The sequence below is a fragment of the Electrophorus electricus genome, chromosome 4 (assembly GCF_041902795.1).
Source record: "Electrophorus electricus isolate QZ-2024a chromosome 4, ASM4190279v1, whole genome shotgun sequence".
Classification (NCBI taxonomy): Eukaryota; Metazoa; Chordata; class Actinopteri; order Gymnotiformes; family Gymnotidae; genus Electrophorus; species Electrophorus electricus.
In genome coordinates, this window is record NC_137500.1 from 26,392,995 (window position 1) to 26,415,000 (window position 22,006).

General features: G+C 43.8%; 2 protein-coding genes across 7 annotated transcripts in view; both read right to left on the reverse strand.

Moving 5' to 3' along the window:
• Positions 1-65: 65 nt before the first annotated feature.
• Positions 66-11,687, reverse strand: csf1ra (colony stimulating factor 1 receptor, a). Of its 3 annotated transcripts, none has more exons than XM_035536313.2 (21): positions 11,534-11,687; positions 9,259-9,531; positions 8,795-9,082; positions 8,483-8,619; positions 7,936-8,101; positions 7,596-7,788; positions 7,179-7,294; positions 6,812-6,923; positions 6,327-6,520; positions 5,934-6,025; positions 5,714-5,840; positions 5,509-5,613; positions 4,994-5,104; positions 4,230-4,392; positions 4,019-4,101; positions 3,589-3,698; positions 3,350-3,472; positions 2,961-3,072; positions 2,257-2,356; positions 1,309-1,414; positions 66-1,129 (listed from the first exon to the last, which is right to left on the reverse strand). In XM_035536313.2, exons 1-21 carry the CDS (start codon positions 11,580-11,582, stop codon positions 986-988), a joined length of 2,904 nt encoding a protein of 967 aa, XP_035392206.2. In that variant the 5' UTR covers positions 11,583-11,687; the 3' UTR covers positions 66-985. The 3 variants fall into 3 exon arrangements, with proteins under 3 accessions (XP_035392206.2, XP_081569082.1, XP_081569081.1); XM_081712955.1 differs by having other exon boundaries at positions 984-1,148; XM_081712956.1 differs by lacking the exons at positions 6,327-6,520; positions 6,812-6,923.
• A 1,866-nt stretch (positions 11,688-13,553) lies between these two features.
• pdgfrb (platelet-derived growth factor receptor, beta polypeptide) overlaps positions 13,554-22,006 on the reverse strand; it is a 28,895-nt gene continuing 20,442 nt past the window's right edge. For 3 of the 4 annotated variants that reach the window (XM_081712963.1, XM_081712962.1, XM_081712964.1), the window contains 11 exons: positions 21,996-22,006; positions 21,521-21,631; positions 21,251-21,413; positions 20,679-20,845; positions 19,894-20,009; positions 19,254-19,376; positions 18,718-18,829; positions 18,431-18,530; positions 16,729-16,834; positions 16,193-16,461; positions 13,554-15,723 (listed from right to left, as the gene is read on the reverse strand). The exon at positions 21,996-22,006 is cut by the window's right edge and continues 94 nt beyond it. In XM_081712963.1, coding sequence (XP_081569089.1) covers positions 15,606-15,723; positions 16,193-16,461; positions 16,729-16,834; positions 18,431-18,530; positions 18,718-18,829; positions 19,254-19,376; positions 19,894-20,009; positions 20,679-20,845; positions 21,251-21,413; positions 21,521-21,631; positions 21,996-22,006 — 1,396 coding nt within the window. In that variant the 3' untranslated portion in view covers positions 13,554-15,605. The remainder of the gene's footprint in view (positions 15,724-16,192; positions 16,462-16,728; positions 16,835-18,430; positions 18,531-18,717; positions 18,830-19,253; positions 19,377-19,893; positions 20,010-20,678; positions 20,846-21,250; positions 21,414-21,520; positions 21,632-21,995) is intronic. The other variant, XM_081712966.1, reaches the window with a different exon arrangement.

A 22,006-nucleotide genomic window follows, 5' to 3' on the forward strand; every position in this document is an offset into this window, starting at 1 on the left:
ACTGCATAGTAAATCACTGCATAGTGACTTTCTGTGTCTAGTAACTAAAGAACAGGTTTGAAGGGTTGACAGTATTTTCCTGGACTTTATTGAAGAGCTTATAACAAATCTGCCAAAAAACAACAAAACAATGTATGCTACATAAATTGAGAAGCTGCTGATATTGTCCAAGATTAAAATGAACCCAGGAGCCCCGGCATTGGCTGCGAGAAGAGCAAGTGTACAACTGCAGCTAACACCAGCTTCCTTTAATGCAGTGATGGGGTTCTGTGGCCCTTTCTCAGATATTCTGTGACAGTGTAAATCCAGTGTATATACAGTGCTACATCAACTGAAAATTATACATTATACCAAACAATCGCAACAACAAAACAATTCTGATAAAAAAAATCCCAAAACAATACAAACAGACACTTCAGATAGATGTATTTTGTGTAGAATGTGCAGATGCCTGACCTAAGTGTGTCCTAACTGACTGGTTTGATCCAATCAGGCAAATTCATGTATAAAATGATCATCTTACTTTTCAAAAGTTACAATATTGGCCTATTATAGAAATCAAATTAGTTGTGGATCATCAAAATGTCTCAAGACAGATAAAGGACAAGCATATATAAGAATGCGTAAGACCACTGGTGGGTTTTTGCAACAAAAAAAACAACAACCAACATGTACATGTGGAAGTGAACTTTGCAAGCTTGCACTTAACCTGGAATCGCTGACACGGCTGTTCCTCCATTCTGAAAGAGGGAACTTCAACATGCACAAAACGATACATTACACCGCGCAAAGGATGTGATTGATTCCGTCGAAATACCTCAAATCTGTGACGTGAGTTTAGAAAAGAGTTTAGCCTGGTGATCTTAGAGTTCACCAACATCACCCACGAGCACCTGGACAGCTGCTGTCTGCTGGTCATAATCGGTGTGTAAGTTTATTATCTGCGTGCGGACGGAAGGTGTGCAGGGCGCAGGCCAGGCTGGCTTCAGCAGAACTGGTAGTTGTTTGCCTTCATCAATGGCTGCTCCTCCTCTTCCTGATCACATGACTCCTCGTTGGTCTTGGCAGTGTCACATGACTTGAGCTGCTCTTCATCCAGTACCTCTGACTGGACATTATGGTGCTGAGTCTAAGCACAGAGAGAGGAACTGACAAAAAGCTGTCTAAGGCAGTTATCAATTTCCAGTCTGTGCACAAAGACTCCCTCTCCGTGGTTAAGCATCAGATTTGTCCCCGAAAGCCAACAGTTCAACTTCTCAAGCTGGGCGAGAGACCCTGAGAGTGTGTGATATGTTCCTTTCTCTTTACCTGTTGCGGTGTGTCTCCGAGAAGCCTCTCAATGAGCTGGCTGATCTTACTGAACGTCGGTCTCTCTGTTGGCTCAAGGTTCCAGCACATTTTCATGACGGTGTACCTGAGAATGGAAAGGCTTTCAAAGACTGATTCTCATTTTATTCAGACGTAAAAAACATAGGCAATACAGAAATGGCAATAAATGCGTTGCATAGTCATGTATGGCAACATCCATATTCTTCTTTCCTCTATTCTTTATTGAAAAGTACCAACTCCTCCTTGCTTTGCATTCAACTGGTTATCATGCACTGAGTTCCAAAATGAATTTGCACTGAATCCAAACATCACCGTCATGACAGCATCCAGAATTTTTAACACACGCCAAATAATCCAAATTGTCCCTTTTCATGACCTGTAGCTTGCGGCCTGGCGTATACCGCCGGAAGTGCTAAGCTCCAGTGGCCCAGAGTCTAGACCCGCCCCACCGCTCTGTACCCGCTCAGCACCAGATCTGTACGCCCCTCCGTCTCACTGAAGAGGAGACCGCTGACCTTCACCCCGCTGGACGGAGAGGGGACAGGTGTGAAATGCAGAGCACCGTTGAGGGCTCACGCTGGGAGCACGCACTCGACACGCAGAACTGACTGCCAACGCAGCAGACAGACAAAAGGGGAACAGAGACGCCAAGACACGGCGCCCAGTTGACTCAGTGTTTACGTGTCACTCGGCCCCTCTGGCAGGCTGAACAACATTCGCCCAGATCTATAGCGACGACCAGATATTCTTATGCAGCTTCTTCTTTCCACAGGCTGCGCTATGTGTGGAAGGTGACGTCCCAAACTTTAGTTTCTTCTTCCTTTTTTTTTTAAATAACTTTTCTATGTTGGGTCAACTAAAGACATTATTCAGAAGTAGGTTTGCTTTCGTCAGACTCGATAAGTCACTAAAATTCGTTTCACTTACATTTCCGGCGGGGCAAAGTCTGGACGGGACATTTGATAACCAGACTTTATCATCTTGTAGAACTTCGAGTCCACCAGGATGTTTGGATATGGGCTTTTACCTGAGAAACAGTGAACAGAGGAGACAGTCTGTGTTCTGAAGCCACACAGCTTAAAACGTTTAATCAGCAGTGCCGTGCCGGTATTGCGCAGATGTTGTTCACAAGTGACGTGCAAACTTCCACGATAAGTGACAGCAACTAGCTGGAGTCAACTGCCCCACAACGCGATGGTTCATGAGCATGTCTGCTGGTTGGGATTAGGACAGATCTCAACTTTAGCTACTCTAACCTTACTCATCCAGTCTCAGTACCAACTAAAGATGAGAAAGAATGAACCCAGAAACCCAGCAGGACAGTCTGTCCCTCCATGATGGACTAGCAATGCAAACAGTGGTCGAAGGTTTTCGTGCATCCTCATTTGTTTACAGTATAGAAGAAATGATTGATGGGAAACATACCTCTTCAGGAATGAAACACCAAAGATATTGTAAAAATATACTGCAAATTAGACACCTCGAGGTGTCTTCAAACTTCAGGATCAAGGTCTCATCGAATGGAGTTGCCAAAAAACCGTCAGAGAATGAAAACATTTGTAAAGGAGCGCTCGGACTACTACGAGGCCGTTACGCTACTGAGGTAATGACAGTTCAAAGAGTTGCCTCACCCAGAGAGAAGATCTCCCACAGCAGAATACCATAAGACCACACATCACTCTGGACTGTGTACACACACTCAAAGATACTCTCTGGAGCCATCCACTTCACTGGCAAGCGAGCCTGAATGAGACACACACACACACACACACGCGCATTAAAGTATTCCTATAATGTATAGCATACAAACCTTTCAGAAAAAGAAAATGGAACTATTTTATTTCCAATATGAACTGCACTTTCTGAAGAACGCTCTTTTTATTTGTGGCCTTGAGCCGCAAATAATTCACCGCTGATTATGATTGTCATATGGAAGTGATATGGACCTGGCTTATTAAAGGTCACTGTGAGCAAACGTGTGTGTGTGTGTGTGTGTGTATGTGTGTGTGTTTACACATACATTGCCCTTGACCACGTAATTAGAATCGTTCATGATGTCTCGGGCCAAGCCGAAGTCACAGATTTTAGCCACACATCTGTCTGCAAGCAGAACGTTCCTGGCTGCAACATCCCTGTGGATACACTACAGACAAACACCAATGCCACACATACATGGACCAAAGATTTTGTTTGTTTTCACCAAAAGGACATGATAATTTTCATGGATTTTCACAATTTTCAGGACAGATGAGAACTCACATTTTTAGCTGTGAGGAACTCCAGCCCCTGAGCCACCTGGTAGGAGAACTTCAGCAGGTCGTCCATGTCTAGTGGCCATGAGTCCACATTTGGATCCTCACAGGTAGAAACTGCACCACATCCAGAATCACATTCATTCCCACATACTCACAACATTTGTAGGAAGCTGTGTTTTTATATCACATACGAAATGATTTGCTGAGAGCAGAGGATTTGGGAATAACATATCCTGTGTGGAGTAACATTCCCTGTGTGGAGTAACATATACTGTGTGGAGTAACATATACTGTGTGGAGTAACATTCCCTGTGTGGAGTAACATTCCCTGTGTGGAGTAACATATACTGTGTGGAGTAACATTCTCTGTGTGGAGTAACATTCCCTGTGTAGAATAACATTCCCTGCAGGGAGTAACATATCCTGTAACATACCCTGTGTGGTGGTAGAAGATCTAAACTGTGTAGGTCTCATGGCCAAATACTGGTCTGAACAGGTGCTGGAAAACCCACTGTCACTGTGGAGTGAAATTCAGATAAACAAGTGAAGACTAAAATCTTCATTTTGTGCCTCTTACACAGCAAACGCTCAACCAAACTGAACAGGCCTACATCGTTTAAACTGCAACCTTCATCTAAGTGATACCTTCGAATAAACATCTTCTCGGCTGTGACGTTTTTGTAGTCATTCTTCTCCTCTGTGATTCCAGGGATTGTCAGGACACAGTTTAAGAAAGTCTCCGCTTTGCTCCTCAAGAAGTTCAGAAGGTCACCGTGGCAACAGTACTCAGTGATGACCAGCACAGGACCTGGTTTGAAGCAGACATGACACAGTACAATGACCACACAATGAACCAGGACGAACTGCTTGGAAGACAACGCCAGGATGCGTAATGCTAGCCGCAATGACAGCTGTCTTTACAGTGTAACGCAGGACTTAATTCACTGGTTCTAAAATAAAACTCTTGTTAATCAGACACTACAAATTGTCCTCTTAAGTTCAAAAATAGAATACAAGAGAATACAGTAGAATAACAGAACAGAGAATGATAATAGAGAATAGAACAGAATAATGTAGATGTCTTAGATCTCTCTCTCTCTCTTCCTCTCTATCTCTGCATCTCTCTATTTCTTTCCCTCTCTCCCTCCTTCCCTCCCTCCCTCTCTCTCACCCCCCCTCTCCCTACCTCTATCTTTCTCTATCCCTCCCCCTCTCTCTCCCCCTCCCCTCCCTTTCTTTCTCCCTCCCTCTCTCTCTCCCTCCCTCCCTCTCTCCCTCCCCCTCTCCCTCCCTCTCTCTCTCCCTCCCCCTCCCTCTCTCCCTCCCCTCCCTCTCTCTCTCCCTCCCTCTCTCTCTCTCTCTCTCTCTCTCTCTCTCTCTCTCTCTCTCTCTCTCTCTCTCTCTCTCACCTCCATATGTGCAGGCTCCCAGTAGGTTGACAATATTCTCGTGCTGTCCGAGGTGACTCAGGATTTTCAGTTCAGACATGAGGGCTTCCTTCTCATCTGAATGGGCCCTGGCTGCAAGGAGAACATTTTTCCAATTAACGCATCAACTATGATTTTATACTATACTACAAATGATCACACATGATCAATTACTTCATATACAAAGAATGTGTCTTGGTGCCTGTACTATATTGTGACTGTAGTACAAATGAAGTACAAATAAAGACATCAAACTTGGAGCTATGCTATTACAACAATAAGAAAGTGCATGGTTTTTTGGGGGGTTTTCGTTTTTTATCAAAGCATATTTCTCCCTTTCAATGTTCAGTTTTGTCTCTTTACACTTTCCAGACAGCAGATGTAATGGTCCGCTTAGGTTCTGAGCCCTCGGTAGTGTGTCATTAGAAGGAAAACACAGAGCTATTCAGTGCTGGCTGTGCCTCGCCTGTGACCGAGAAACTCTCCTCCGTACTGACCTTTCAGCATTTTCACAGCCACCCGAGTCACAGTGTCCTCCTTGCCCAGACCATAAGCTGTAGCTTCCACCACCTTCCCAAATGCTCCTGAACCCAGAATCTTCCCTGCAATCCCATGGAAAAAAACTGTTAGAATCTGTGGCACCACCAGTTAGCTAGTGCTGGCTAGGAGTTCTGGGCTATAGTGAGTTTCGAATATACAAACCTAGTTTCAGCTTGTCTCGAGGAAATTCCAATTTTTTGTTATAAGGAAGCTGAGTGGGGTCAATAAAAGTGTAGTTGTTTCCATCTGTGGCTTCAATGATCTTCCAACGAATCTCATACTTGGGTTTCTCCAAGAAGAGGTGCAGAAAGCGTTATTACGTGGTAACGATGACATTATAACATTCATAGAAGGTTTTCCAGGAAGCTGTTATGGGTCTTACCTGTTGGTACCTGTAGAGGAGGAGGAGGAGGAGGAGGAGGAGGAAGGCCATCATGCCGACAGCTCCAGCAAGCATTGCTCGAAAGAATTTTTCTATAGCAAGAAATAACAGTGTGTAAGTCCATTATAAAAGTAATCAAAATTCATTTAAAATTGTATCATATGCATAACTATGTAAAACCTTTGTATTGAAAAACTGCCTTTCTGAAAATTCTATTGCAGAAGTATTTAAATGTTCACTTTCTTATACAATGACTTAATACATTAGTTTCTATAATTCATCATACAGACTTTTTAAAATCATCGTTTGTTTGGGTGATCTTACTGCTAAAAAAGGCTTTATCGGTCTTAGCTCTGAAGATGCGATATAAAGTTATGCTCTATACTTCCTCACCTGAGTGATCTACGAGAAACACTGTACTGTCTTCGCCGAAATCGTTCCGCGCCACACACTCCATGGTTATTTTTTGATTGGATGGTTCAATAGCTACAACACTTTCCACCTTTTTGCTCCAAACCTCCTCCCCCTGTAGTGGCTGGGGCGTGACTAACTGAAGAGTCTCCCAGGAGGATGAATTGTCAGTACACCTGCGGTGACGATATATACACCATCACAGGAGTTATGGGCCAAGGTGCTTCATGGATCATTTAAACCTTAAAAAATTATGCGCTCAGTTCATGGAGTTTGGATTTTTTTTTTTTATTGACTCAGTGAACTTGTGCATTAACTTATGTCAAGCTTAAGTCAGATTTTTTGTTTTCCAGTGTATAAAGCAGGTGTAATTCTGCATTAAACTCAGAGAACCCAGGGACCTTTCTACAAGATAATGTTGTGTAATTATCACCAGAAAAATGGCTCAATATCTGTTGTTCGCATACGTTGGCCTTGTTCCTTGGCACTTGTACCAGACAATACTGGGAGGTGGATAGCCAAATGATGTGCATGTCAGCAAGCTTGTGTTCGTCTCTCTCACTGTGACAACTGGCTTTTCTGTTCCAAAAAAAGATCAAATAAACTTTTTAAAAAATCCCACTCCTGTCAGACTCACATAACCAGTGAACTCTTACCATCACCGAGGTGGACCATAGCTTTGAATGTTTGGTTAGACATAAAAAAAACAAAACAAAACAAAAAAAACCACAAACACCTGAAAAAAAGGCTCTTTAAATTGCTAACAGTTTGCAGGTGAGCTTTGTTTTAACTCATGAAAGCGAACGAAACGTATTGCCAACCAGCGTTACTCACGGTACATGTGAATGTGAAAGGTTATGGAGGCGTTGGTCCGGCTGCTGCTGGCGTGGAAGGTGTACCGGCCCTGCTCGTCAGAGTTGAGCCTCCTCAGAAACAGCACTGCCTCGTACCTGCACAGACCGGAATGATCACCACCCATCCCCAGTTATCCTTTTAAACATCAAAAGGCAAAAACGATTTTGTTCTTTCATTATTAAGTGATATTGGGTGTAGTTTCTCAGGTTAGATATTACAGTGATAGCATGAGCTACTGTTGCTGTCTAGCCCAGAGACGCAGGATGCACAACACTTACGGTCAGGATCGTTCCTTTAAGATAGAAATGGTCAAGTAGAAATTCTCTCACTTCCCTTAAGTTCCGCTTACTTCCCTTGTAGCTCACGCATAAGCTGCCTTTCTGGCAGCATGCTGACCTGTTATTGCCGATTTCTTTGAACTCGATCTCTGGGTTTGAAGTATTGGGGAACGCAGGGGTCTCCCACCCGTGGAACGCCACTGGCGGGTACGCCTCTATGGACACCCACAGCTCTATGTCCTCTCCCTCCTTAACATTCAAGGACAGACCCTGGTGCTCTGGTCTGGGAGACACTCTAAGGTATGGCTCCTCTGGGGACAAAAAAAACCCACATACCCTTTTTAGTATTTGGCTTTTTTTAAAATCACACAACCATAACAATAATGACTACAGCTTTATACGTGTTTGGAGTTTTCAAAAGTGTCAAGAAGACTGTTTCTCTGAGCTGTGTTACTTACCGACAACCTGAAGCTGTATGGTTGAGCTGTTCACACCAGCTTCATTCGTTGCTGTACAGGTGATGTTACCTGAGTCAGACAGCTTGACTGCTTCGAGGGTTAGCACACTATCAATGGTCATCCCACTACCCTGTGCTTTTGGTTTCTCCTTGGTGCTTTGTAGTTTCTAAGGACACAACAAGGTATTTTATCACATCAGTATTCATTTTGTGGTTCACAAATCATATGTATAAAGAGTGGAGAATGCTTCAGTTATTTAAAAGTTTGTTGATTTGCATGCGGGCTTTGTCCAAAATGTCCAACATGATGTCACAATTCGATATTCGTAATCTGCAACAACCCAGATCATATTAAAAGTCAGGAATTGTTAAGGTTTGACTTCAAGCCCAGATTTATATCCATGCCTCATAATTCATTTGGTGTGATGGGAACCTGTGTAAAAATGATATTAGTCATAAAGTCCTTGGAACCCCAGGAGCAGGAACAAATCTAGTTTTGAGGTTCACACACATGCCCACTAAAGAGGGTAAACCTGAAAGTCGCTTACCGCTCCAGAGGAGTGTCTCCAGGTGACCTTGAAGTTGAAGTTTGGGTTATATATGGAACATGTGATCTGCAGTCTCTCTCCAACCAATCGCACATACTTCACACTCCTCAGGAACACGTCTGGAGGACAACGGAGTCCTAAAAACAGACCAGCCAGAGTATGAGATGGCTTCTCCCCAGACTGTGGAAGGGAGTACCACCAGTACGCCTGGCCTGCAGCGTTCTCAGTGCTGGTGACTGGACATGGGGCAGCCATGAACCAAAGTGAATGAGCTAAAAGGTTTATGGGTCCTGCTGGTCCCCACACACTCACTCTCCATCACGTTGAGGCTGAAGATGGCAGAAACCTTCTCCACCCCTGCTATCTTGCCGGCGCAGACGTAGTCAGCGGTGTAGCTGGGGAGGAGGTTCCGGAGCTGCATGCCTTTCCTGGGGTCGAAGGTCATGTTCATGCCAAGGGGTGCGGCGGTGCCGTTGTTCATCCGCAAGTGGACATCAGTGGCTGCAGGGTCAGTAATGAGGCAGCGCAAGAGGGCGTCTTGCCCCTCCTTCACGACCACGCTCCTGGAGGTAGATGGGGTCACGAAGAGAAACCTTGGATCTGTGGATCACACAGCACATAGCGCCGTACTTCACACTGTCATAAAGGTCAGAGGGAAAGTCCTCAGTAAGGTTTACGAATTTTTTCTAGCAAAGGTTATCAGGACTTTGGGGAATGGATTACTTCATATTAGCTAACGCTGAACACATGCTCATTCTAAGGCATGCAACGCTCACCTCTCACAAATACATGTACAGACGAGACGTTTCTGTCATTCCTGGTGGTATATTCACACTTGTACGGGCCTGTGAACCATACATCGGTTTTGGTCACGCTGAAGGTGGAGCTGTTTCCGCTGGACTTGACGTAACGTCTGTGTTTAGCCAACCAAGGTGTTAACTTCACCGGCCCGTCGCCCTCACAGGTCAGATGAAGACGGGAACCGACGTTTAGGATCACGTCGGCTCCATTAAGATCTCCGTTTACACTTATCTGAGGTTCAGACCACCCTGTCAATGAAACCAAGAGACACTGAATCTGCAGGTCGGTTTCTACTGTGATTGCAGTAACCAGCAAGTTCTCAATTTCAAAATCGCCAGCAAACCGAACATCCCATTCCTTTGTCTCACTTCTCTATCTTTCTTGCTCTCTCTCTCTCTCTCTCTCTCTGAGGTTATGACTCAAATCAGTTTCCACATTTCTATGTGAATGAATTTTAGCACGTTCACACCAAACCCACATACTGGACCGCCAGTACGGGTGAGGCTTTACACACTGGAGAGCTGTGATGGGATTCAGCTCTCTCTTCAACAACACAAGACTTTTTTTGGGACATTTTTTGGGTCACTTCAGTTTGGATTTGTACGAAGCTCTCCTGAGCTGGGGGATCACAGATCACAGAAACACTAGGGTCACGTTCATCTTAGGGTTACATTCACCTAGGGTCGCGTTCACCTAGGGTCACTTTCATCTTAGGGTCACGTTCACCTAGGGTCACGTTCAGTTTAGGGTCACGTTCACCTAGGGTCACATTCACCTAGGGTCACATTCATCTTAGGGTCACGTTCACCTAGGGTCACATTCCCCTAGGGTCACGTTCAGCTAGGGTCATGTTCAGGCTCAGCCCTCCAGATGACTTGTAGGGGGGTAACTTCACTCACACTCAGTCCCAGCTGGTGCTATTGTGTCATTTAATTTGAGATCACACTGCGGTCCTAATCTAGAAAACCTTTACAAGGGCCTCTGTTAAGATTTTTAGATTTTCAGATTTTTAGATAGGTTTACTAGAAAATGAACCTTCTGAGATACGTTCACCTACTTCAGAGACTGTGTTCATCATTTATAGACACAGAAATACAGAGGCAGTAAAAATTGTTGCGTGGTACACAAGATTTGCAGAGAAACACAACAGAGGCCCTTCATCAGTGATAGATTTTGCGTTTATGGAAAAGCCGAACTGAAGAACAGTGCGGCGGCAATGATCAGGCCAGCACAGGTTCAAGCAAAGAGCACTGGGGCAATTAGCAGAGAAAATACACCAGCTGGACAACTACCAGGCACTGAAAGAGGAGGCAGAAAGAATGTGGAAGGTTAAGACCAAGGTTGTCCCAGTGGGGACACGGGGCACTCGGGGGCATGACCCCTGACCTGGGGGAGGGGCTCCAACAGATCCCAGAAATGACAACATCAAAGTCAGTATAGAAGAACGCAATCTTAAGAACAGCAAAAATACAGTGACACAAACTTTAAACCCTCGAACGATATTGACTATAAAGTCTTGTTTTTCAACGTTTAAAACTCTTAGTGGTCTAGCTCCAGTACATCTGTGATTATTATAGCCCATCCTGGCCAGTTTATTAAGCACTTATTATTATTATTATTATTATTATTATTATTATTATTATTATTATTATTATTATTATTATTATTATTATTAATTATTATGTTTTATTATTACAGTAATAACAAAAACATAAAAATACAATAACAACAATGACAACAAAACAATAACAATAACAACAATAAATGTTTTTCGGGTGAGCAAAATTTTATCTACAATCTTTAAATTAGCAAGACTAAAATATAATTTAAAACATAAGTACATTGCATGTCCAAAAACCTCTCAAGAGAAGTGATGCCTCTCTCATTGAAAAGTTACAACAAAAAAGTTTCCTGTGGTCTATACTTTTATCCATAAAATAAACTTCCAAAAATATTGCCGCATTCTGTTTTTAACAGAAAACAGAAGTGAGATTTTGAACTTCACAGTGCATTTTGTCTTTGCTCAGCAAATCTAATAACACTCTATAAAAAATACTTAAAAACTCAGGATTCTGTGGAAAAACAGCGTTAATCGCGGAACAAATGACAAAATATTAAAATACATGTCACATCTAACATTTCTAGAATGCACTTTGACACAGAGACAGAGAAATCCAGATTATCAGGAGTCTGGCAGGTAAAGTCCTGAACAAACTGGTGCACTGAATGCAAACTGCCAAGAAAACTCACCATGAACCTGACAGGACAGGAGTCCAAGAGCCAAGGTCAGGAGCAACATGTCAGCCCGCCGTGGCTCTGCGGAGCAGGTGTGCGTTGCGTGCTGCGTTAGCCTTTGCCAATGTGTCTTCCCTAACACGAAGGAGAGATGCTTCTCTCGCTTATAGCGCCAACTTCTCCTTTTCCCATGACAGGGTGGGACATCTGAGTAAGTCAGACGACTGCAGGCTGGCCTTAGGAGTAACATATCATTTGCGTCAAATATCAATTTTAGGTTTAATGTTTGGCAACCACAATTCCTTAGTTGAAATATAATAAAGAAGTCAGGCGTCAGTTTGCGTATTACGTAAAAATCAAAGCCAAATACAGATTTTGTCTTACTTTCATCTACACACTTTCAGAAGCCTCTGGTGCATCTTTAAAGTGAGGTCCAATCCGAGAGGCTAACGCGCGCGCCTGAGGTCTCTCTCGGCTAAATGTCCCAGTCAAGTGAAACTAATGGGCATGATGGACAGGAACACAGAAAAGAGCTGAGGCCAGGGCCCAGAGTGGTGCGTTAGGAGGGAGTGGGAGAGAGGGAGAGAGGGAGAGAGAGAGAGAGAGAGAGAGAGAGGGGGGGGGGGAGAGAGAGAGAGAGAGGGGGGGAGAGAGAGAGAGAGAGAGAGAGAGAGAGAGAGAGAGAGAAGGAGAGAGAGAGAGAGAGAGGGAGGGAGAGATAGAAGGAGAGAGAGAGAGAGAGGGAGAGAGAGAGGGAGAGAGAGAGAGAGAGAGAGAGAGAGAGAGGGAGAGAGAGAGAGAGAGAGGGGGAGGGAGGGAGATAGAGGGAGGGAGATGGAGAAGGAGAGAGAGTTCATCATCAAACACTAACACTGTAACACATCAGGACCAGTCTGAAATACAAACAATCAGACCAAACCAAATTATAACATTTCACAAACAAAACAACATCCCCCACTGGAAAACACAAACACAAGCACCAAGCAAAATGCAGAGCTGTCTGGTCCTAACATGACAGTAGACTAACAGTTGACCTGCTCACAGTGACTGATATTAAACACAGAACCACACTGACAAAGTCCAGACTCAGCGAACACAGCCTGGCTATGCAGACTGGCCGATAGAAGACATCATGGCTGCCCAGAGACTCTGCCAGCAGTGCAACAAACACACTGTAGAGACGGAGCAGCACTTTCTCACTGAATGTGAAACATTCGATCAAATTCATCAAATTTTCTTTACAAAATTTGAGATGATCCACCCCAACTTTAAGTGTCTGTCTGATGCTGACAAACTTCCCTCCTATTGAGAGAAAAGAAAGAAAGCAGCACTTTAGCTGTGTGACACACACACACACACACACACACACACACAGAGACACAGACACACAAACACACACACAGAGACACACACACACAGACACACACAGACACACACACAGACACACACACACACCTTTATGTATTTATCTAATCATTTATTTTTCCCCTTTATTATTTATTTTCCTTTCTTTCCACTTTTCTCATCTTGACTTCTTCCACTAATTCTATTCATGTGGTTTATTGTAATACTGCTGCTAAATATGGGAATGCCAATAAAGCGTACTGAACTGAACTGAGAGAGAGAGACTGACAATCAAATCCCACCACTGCCAAGTTACCACTGTTGGGCTCCTGAGACGCTTAACCCTCAATTGCTCAAATGATATGTGTGCTAAACGCTGCCAATGACCCCGTTCCCCCACCGCCTCTGCTGTTTAGAGAAGCCAGTGACTGACACGGTGTGAAAGAATGAGAGAAACAGAGCGTGCACGGCTGTATCTGGGTGACGTGCACAAGTTTTATTCAGGAGTGCTTTGACTTGGAGCAGGTGAATGCTGGGTCATGTGCCTGGTTGGGAGGGCGTATCATGGCGAGAGGGGGATGAAGGGTTGACCTTTTCCAAAACATATTTTGAAGCTAAAAAGGACAAAAAAAAGTCTGAAACAAAATCCAAGAACACCAGTTTCAAAGAACAAATCAAGAGTCTAGAGAAACAGATTTGTCCCCTAATCTTTATTACAGGGTTTTTAAAAACATTTAAATTTTAATTTTTTTAATTTTTTTTTACATATAACACATTCAGTCCATTAAAGTAAAATATCCAAAGTTTTTATACAAAAATACACTTGTAAACATACATACTGTAAAAGCTTTGGTACCATAGCATGTGTGATATTTTCATGTAAAGTGTGATGTGGCAGTAAATATGTTTTGGCTCATATACAAGAAAAGAGACTACACTAAAATCTCAAGGAATCAGCAGAAAGTAAAGCACTGGCAGTTTTTCTGCAGGTTCATTACACAGAAATATATTCCTAGGCTGGGCACGGATGTCCTGGAAGAAGCTGGCCTTTCACACTGTTCTGAAGTCAGTTCCTGTTCCTGTTATAAAGGATATCAAGGCTTTCATTTAATTTAGGAAGGGAACTTTTACACCAACGTCGGTGTAAAAGAGGACAACTTCCACCCTTAGCCGAAGTAACACTGCAACTAAAAGAAGCAATGAACAGACATGGAGAAAGAGAGAGTTAAAAAAGAGAGAGAGAGAGAGAGAGAGAGAGAGAGAGAGAGAGAAAATCAGAGAGTGAGAGAGAAAAAAGAGAGAGAGGGAGAGAAAGTCAGACAGACAGAGCAAGAGAGAGAGAGGGAGAGAAAGTCAGACAGACAGAGCAAGAGAGAGAGAGGGAGAGAAAGTCAGACAGACAGAGCAAGAGAGAGAGAGGGAGAGAAAGTCAGATGGAGAGGGAGAGCGAGAGAGAGGGAGAGAAAGTCAGATGGAGAGAGAGAGAGAGTGAGAGAGAGAGAGAAAGTCAGATGGAGAGGGAGAGCGAGAGAGAGAGAGAGAAAGTCAGATGGAGAGAGAGAGAGAGTGAGAGAGAGAGAGAGAGAGTGAGAGAGAGAGAGAAAGTCAGATGGAGAGAGAGAGCGAGAGAGAGGGAGAGAGAGAGAGAGAGAGAGAGAATCTCACATAAAACTTGCCCTGGTTGTAGTACCTTAACCTGTGCTGGGTTTCACTAGTGTTTCAGTCAGAATGATAAAATGTTTAAGGGATAAAGATAAAGTATTGTGGTGGATATAAAATCAAAATATAAAAACAAAACCAATCTTTAATCAATACATTGTCTATTGATTCAATGTACCTTGATTGCCTTCATAAAATAAAAAAGAAATATCAAATGTAATCTAGGTCATAAGACTGTAAAGTGCAAATTTGCTACAAGATTTAAAAATTCCTTTCTCTAAAATGTAAAATATAGTAAAATGAAATTTCTCAAAATAAAACATACAAACTTGTTTGCATAATGTTCTGCTCAACAGGAAAAAAATAAACTGAAGTACAAACACATTAACAAAAAAAAACTTCACAAACAAAAATATGTCCTTCATTAAAATGTCAATTTTTGTTACATAGCTTGACTATAATGAATATCTTACAAAGTCACAAAGTCACAATCCTACGAAATGACAAGCAATCTTCAATGCTACAAAATCCAATGATATTCACAGCGTGTCTTGTCAATACTGATTAATATTCGTGTGTTACTATTAGGCTTATTATTGGGTCATTGAATTCGTTAAATCATTATTATGAAACAATGAGTCCCACAGTCTGACAACACAAAGGCCCCCAGAACCCCAAGACTCAAGGCTTTATCCCTACACATTCCCTACACAGGCCCCCGGAGCCCTGTCTCTAAGACTCAAGGCTTTATCCCTACACATTCCCTACACAGGCCCCCGGAGCCCTGTCTCTAAGACTCAAGGCTTTATCCCTACACATTCCCTACACAGGCCCCCGGAGCCCTGTCTCTAAGAATCAAGGCTTTATCCCTACACTGACTGGGTACGAATAATACGTTTTCATATGAATCCTCATTCTCAACATGTCTTCTTTCACTGTATTAATGTCCATAATAGCTGATTGTTTCCATTTGTACCTGACAGGATTAGGAAACTATATAACATCTCAAATACTGACCAGATGTTCCCTTTGCTTTCTGCTTGAATGCAAATTCTTGCGTTCACTCCAGTGTGGGAGGAATGAGTCACAGGAAACTCTCCTGCACGTCTGGAGTTGAGGACGGTTCGTTCAGCAGTTCCTCGCGCTCCGGTTCTGTGCTGGAGGTCTCCAGGGAGGCGGTCTCTGCCTCGGAAGCCACTGAGCTATGGGGAGAAATGGTACCTTTAGGATTCCCATATTCTGTTCATACCAACTCCCGCCACAAGGGAGCACTGTTTTCATGACACAAACCGCTCTTGGCTGCTGCTTCTCATCGGTGTGTGAGTGACTGTAAAAGCTGATATCTGTCTGTAAAACGTCCTTGAGTCTGAGAAAAGTGCTATATAAATGTAAATAATAATAATAATAATAATAATAATAATAATAATAATAATAATAATAATAATAACAACCACTGTAGCTGTTACAATACAGCAAAAGAGGAGTGAAGGCCATTTTCAAGAGCTGGTGCTGAGTTTTTCAGTGTGTGTTTGATTCCCCATATATTTCTGTACTTTCCACTGACACCCAGCAGCAGGTCTGTTTGAGTATGCCCTCTGTAAGGGGAACTGGTGCGTCACTGGGCCACATCCTCTGTGCTGTAGTCAGTCATGGTCGTGGAGATGACACTACCTCGAGGGGTTTTCCCCCGGTGCCGTCATCTCCTGGGCCTCGTCCTCGGGCTTGGGGTCGGGGATGGGGATGATGTAGCCATTACACTGGGCCGCCGCGAGGTCCCCCTCGGCCCCCAGGCAGGGGATGGGGGTGGAGGACGCAGGGAAGGGGGCAGGAGAGGACAGGGGAGAGAAAGTTCCTGGGAAGGGAGAAGGCACCCTGGGCTTGGTGCGCACCACAGCCGGGTGGTCGCTCTTCAGGAAGCTGTCATTGACTTGGGAGTATCTCTGTGGAGAGAGAGAGAGAGAGAGAGAGAAAAAGATTTAGTGATGGGTTTCACTGTGGTCTTTCACCTCAGTGTCAACTACCCACACTCATCAGCTAACTGCCCATGCCTTGAGTTTAGTCAGGTACATCAGAGGTCTGCAGGACTGGAGACGCACGTGCTTTATCAAGAGTAGCCCATTCGCACAGTCGACGTCCCACAAGTGGAACAACGTCAGCATGGAGGTTTGGTGTTGTACGTGTGTGTGTAATCACAGAGCAGCAGAAACCTTTTTATAGGCGTCTGTGAGCATATTTCCCATGGTGTGGGCCAGAAAGGAGAACTCCGGCCTCTTCTCAAACTTCTCCTCCCAGCACCTCCTCAACACCTCGTAGCTGCAGCAGGGACAAGTCCATTACACACTGCAGCTCTCACCTCAAACTGAGAGACGCAGTGCTCGACTGAGACAGATACTGTAGAATTCAACTGATATTGTAGTATTAAACTGAGACAGATACTGTAGAATTCAACTGATATTGTAGTATTAAACTGAGACAGATACTGTAGAATTCAACTGATATTGTAGTATTAAACTGAGGCAGATACTGTAGAATTAAACTGATATTGTAGTATTAAACTGAGGCAGATACTGTAGAATTCAACTGATATTGTAGTATTAAACTGAGGCAGATACTGTAGAATTAAACTGATATTGTAGTATTAAACTGAGGCAGATACTGTAGAATTAAACTGATATTGTAGTATTAAACTGAGGCAGATACTGTAGAATTAAACTGATATTGTAGTATTAAACTGAGACAGATACTGTAGAATTCAACTGATATTGTAGTATTAAACAGACAGATACTGTAGAATTCAACTGATATTGTAGTATTAAACTGAGACAGATACTGTAGAATTAAACTGAGATAGTGTAGTGTTAGAGACAGATACTGTAGAATTCAACTGATATTGTAGTATTAAACTGAAACAGATACTGTAGAATTAAACTGATATTGTAGTATTAAACTGAGACAGATACTGTAGAATTAAACTGAGATAGTGTAGTGTTAGAGACAGATACTGTAGAATTCAACTGATATTGTAGTATTAAACTGAAACAGATACTGTAGAATTAAACTGATATTGTAGTATTAAACTGAGACAGATACTGTAGAATTAAACTGAGATAGTGTAGTGTTAGAGACAGATACTGTAGAATTCAACTGATATTGTAGTATTAAACTGAGAGATACTGTAGAATTAAACTGATATTGTAGTATTAAACTGAGACAGATACTGTAGAATTAAACTGAGATAGTGTAGTGTTAGAGACAGATACTGTAGAATTCAACTGATATTGTAGTATTAAACTGAAACAGATACTGTAGAATTAAACTGATATTGTAGTATTAAACTGAGACAGATACTGTAGAATTAAACTGAGATAGTGTAGTGTTAGAGACAGATACTGTAGAATTCAACTGATATTGTAGTATTAAACTGAAACAGATACTGTAGAATTAAACTGATATTGTAGTATTAAACTGAGACAGATACTGTAGAATTAAACTGAGATAGTGTAGTGTTAGAGACAGATACTGTAGAATTCAACTGATATTGTAGTATTAAACTGAGAGATACTGTAGAATTAAACTGATATTGTAGTATTAAACTGAGACAGATACTGTAGAATTAAACTGATAGTGTAGTATTAAACTGAGACAGATACTGTAGAATTAAACTGAGATAGTGTAATGTTAGAGACAGATACTGTAGAATTAAACTGATTGATAGTGTAGTATTACACTGAGACAGATGCTCTAGAATTAAACCGAGACTAATATTGTATAAGAAAAGTACAGCTTGGGACCCTTCTGAATTATTTCTTATCAGTCCTCTCCAAAATGTGTAATACCTGGACATAAATATTATATAAACAGATAAACACTAAACCGCATGTCTGAGAGCATTAGGAGAACGGGACGTACATGTCGTCTGAGGCATGGCTGGGCTTGCTCATGCGGTACCCTCTCTTCAGCGCGTTGTAAAACAGCTCATTCATGGGGAGGTCTGGGTACGGAGTCCCTCCTGGGAGAGCGTAGTATCAGGGACATCCGTCAACCACCCCAGTACTTCACACAATGACTTTAACAGATTATCATAAGACGAGCGGGGGGATGTGGGGATCAAAGGAATACATTTCCAAGGTCCGTTTGCAGGAAGATGGCGGGTGACGTACATGTGGAAGTGTAGGATTCATTCATTAACAGCTCACCTAGAGTGAATATCTCCCACAGCAGAATGCCGTAAGACCAGACGTCGCTCAGCGTGGTGTAGAGGTTGTGGAAGATGCTCTCTGGGGCCATCCACTTGAGGGGCAGGAAGGTCTGCAGGAGCCACCATCACAACAACAACTCACTCCACCTCTGTGCTTAATGGTATGCAAATTGTTTGGAAAATAATTAAAGGGCTTTTAAGATATTCCGATGAGGTTGAGCACTGGTGTGATGTGTGTTAGCCCACGTCATGCAGAAATCTTCCCTGGAGGTTTTATCACAAGATCTGGTTCTGTCTAAAAGTGAAAGGGTTTCTAGTCCTAACACAGGTGTGTAGACCGATGTCATATCCGTCACGCCTTTTCTGTTGAGCACTAAGTGGCGACACGTCTTCAGCAATGATGGAAAGGTACCACCATGGCACAGACTCTCCTATTTATTATTGTTCAGAGTGCGCAGAGCTCTAAGAAACCCTTCACTAGTCCGCCCTGGGTTTTTCTCGAAACAGGGCGTCTGCTCTGAACATGCCACTCACGCTGCCCTTGGAGATGTAGTTGTTGTCGTGCATGATGTCTCTGGCCAGTCCAAAGTCACAGATCTTCACCAGCTTCCCCTCGCAGATTAGCACGTTCCTGGCCGCCAGGTCCCGGTGAACACACTGGAAGGATGAGAGGAGAATGAGTCAGAGCTTCCAGAGCCCAGCAAAGTCCAGCAAGAGCCCAGTAAAAGCCCAGCCAGAACCCATCAGAACCTAGCCAAAACCCACCAGAACCAACCAGAACTCAGCCAGAACCCAGCCAAAACCCATCAGAACCCAGCCAAAACCCACCAGAACCCATCAGGACCTATAAGAATCCATCAGAACCCAGTCAAAACCCACCAGAACTCAGCCAGGAGCACCACAGGCTGGAGGGTTTGATCCACTACAGACTGTGGTGTAACAGAAGCAGTTCAGGAAGATGAGAACTCCAGCTGACCTCATTGACAACATCCTGGAGACACGTTTACAGCTAAAACAGGACTTTTCCTTGTCCAAACTTTGCAAAGACTTTAAATTCCAAGTGGGGATTGAGACGATAACTACTTTTTCCATACAAGTTCTATTATAAAACTGTAAAACAAACATGTGTCAGGGAGCCGTGGGTGTGTGTTTGTGTAAAGATCCGTTCCCATACGTTTTTCGAGGCCAGAAACTCCATGCCTTTGGCCACCTGGAAGCTGAAGCCAACCAGGTCAGTGTAGCTCAGGACAGGAGAGTCACTGATAACCAGTGAAAGATCCACCCTGTGACCTAAAACACACACACGCACGCACGCACACGCACACACACAGTCAAAATGTAGTCTTTAGACTTGATGTAGAACACATGGTGTTTTATTAATGGACACTGTTGCTATAAAATAAACATAATAAACTAAATTAGCAAACTATTAATAAACCAGTAAATGCTGGTTTCTCCCAGAATCAGCATGAGTTGGCTTTGCCTCAAAACCACATCTGCCCAGCACATCTGCCCCACAGCTGGACGGTATGCGCAGGTATAAAGGAATTCGATTCTGCACGTTTTTGCTGTCTCTCAGTTCGTAAACGCTGTGTGTAATTCAGCCCCGCGCTTCTCCTCTACAGTGTCCACAAAGCCGCCCCAAACTTTACGGCCCGTGACACAGCAGAGACCGCGGACACAGTCGGATAACCCAAGAGGCAGTGGTCTCCTCCCAGCGACACCGTCTGAAAGAGGGTCCACTGAGCGGAACCCTACTTCCAGAGTCCTCATGCGTCTTACTCTTAACGGACCGGCGCGAATCCACCGCTATCTTAAAACAGTGCACGCGTTCTTAATATCTGATCATATATTACAGGTATTAAACTAACATCTCATGATACATTTTCACAAGGTAGGAACTCCTTGGACATTTGTTTTAGAGATCCTTGCTTGTCAGTCTGTTTTGGAGGTTTCTACCTTGCTCCTGGTAGATGTCCTGCTGGTATGGGCACTCGTAGGCAGAGGGCTGGATGTCTGTGTACTTGATGGTGTCCGTGATCTCCTGCATGGCCATGTACTCAGTCATGTCTTCCTTCCTCATGTCCATGTAACCACCGTCGCTCTCGCTGCCAAACGACACGTAGCTGCAGGACAGGATTCACAAGGAGAGAGCACACCCGCTCACATTACAGAAGACATGAAAGATGCACTACATTAACTCAGCCAGGTTCCACATGAATTTGGTTTATTGGTCTCCTGTGCATTTGTGTTGTTTCCACAACCGAAGTCAAAACGTCGATTTAGAACGCTGAACACACGTGATCTAGTCTAGTATGTAGCAGTGCCTCATTCAAATTTTTCACTATAAGCCTACTGTAAAACATCGCGGCCAAAAAAATAAAAAACCTCTCGGCACTGTAACTTACAGTAAATTATAAGCAGTGGAATTCCAGGTTATGGAAAACCTTTACCAGAAAATAAACTGATTGGAGAGATAGGCCTAATCTCTGGGGCAGGTGAGGTGGGTGAGGTCGCTTTCAGCTCCTCACCCTTTCCCAGAAGGCACCTCTGCGTCCAGGCACCTCTGCAGGCCGCCACTGCCGACCAGCTGGCTCTTGTTAGCGTAGTGCTGCAGAAAGCTCTGTTTGTTCCTGTGCAGGTAGTCCACCAGGTCGCCGTAGCGACAGTACTCAGTCACCAGGTACAGGGGGCCTTGAAGGGTGAAGAAATTGAGCTATTTTAACACCTCCTTCCCGTGTGTGAGAAGGTCTAATGGGCTGTGGTGGGGGGCATCCGGGGGGCGGTACCAGGGGCGGTACCTTGTTTGGTGCAGGCGCCCAGCAGGTTCACGATGTTCAGGTGAGGACCAAGATGACTCATGATCTTCAGCTCTGACATCAGGGCCTGAGTCTCACTCCTGCGCGCTGTAGCTGTACGCCATAGCAGGAGAGTCAGTTATCATGCGCACACACACACACACACACGCACACACACACGCACCTGCACACACACACACACACACATGCGCGCGCGCTAACACACATATGCGCAATCATGTACACAGACACGCGCACATACAAACACACGCGCAAACACACACACACGTGCAAACACGCACACACACAAACAGATGCCAAGGTAAAGCTACAGCACGTGCCTGTTAGCGCTGACGAGCGTTTACTGAACGATAAGTGCTGAGAAACAGCAGGGAAGTTTTAAACATATCAAACACGTGAGGCACGAGAAAGCGCAGGCGCATAGGTGCGAAGTGTGTGAGGTGTGTATGGGACGTACACTTGAGCATT

Excerpts from the sequence above, each read along its gene's own strand:
- csf1ra (XM_035536313.2), bottom strand. The coding sequence starts at position 11,582 with ATGTTGCTCCTGACCTTGGCTCTTGGACTCCTGTCCTGTCAGGTTCAT. Across the intron at positions 8,102-8,482 it reads GGAGACACTCCTCTGGAGCG|AAACTACAAAGCACCAAGGA; the intron begins GTAAGCGACTTT and ends TTGTGTCCTTAG. Across the intron at positions 5,841-5,933 it reads TCCTCTACAGGTACCAACAG|AAACCCAAGTATGAGATTCG; the intron begins GTAAGACCCATA and ends CTCTTCTTGGAG.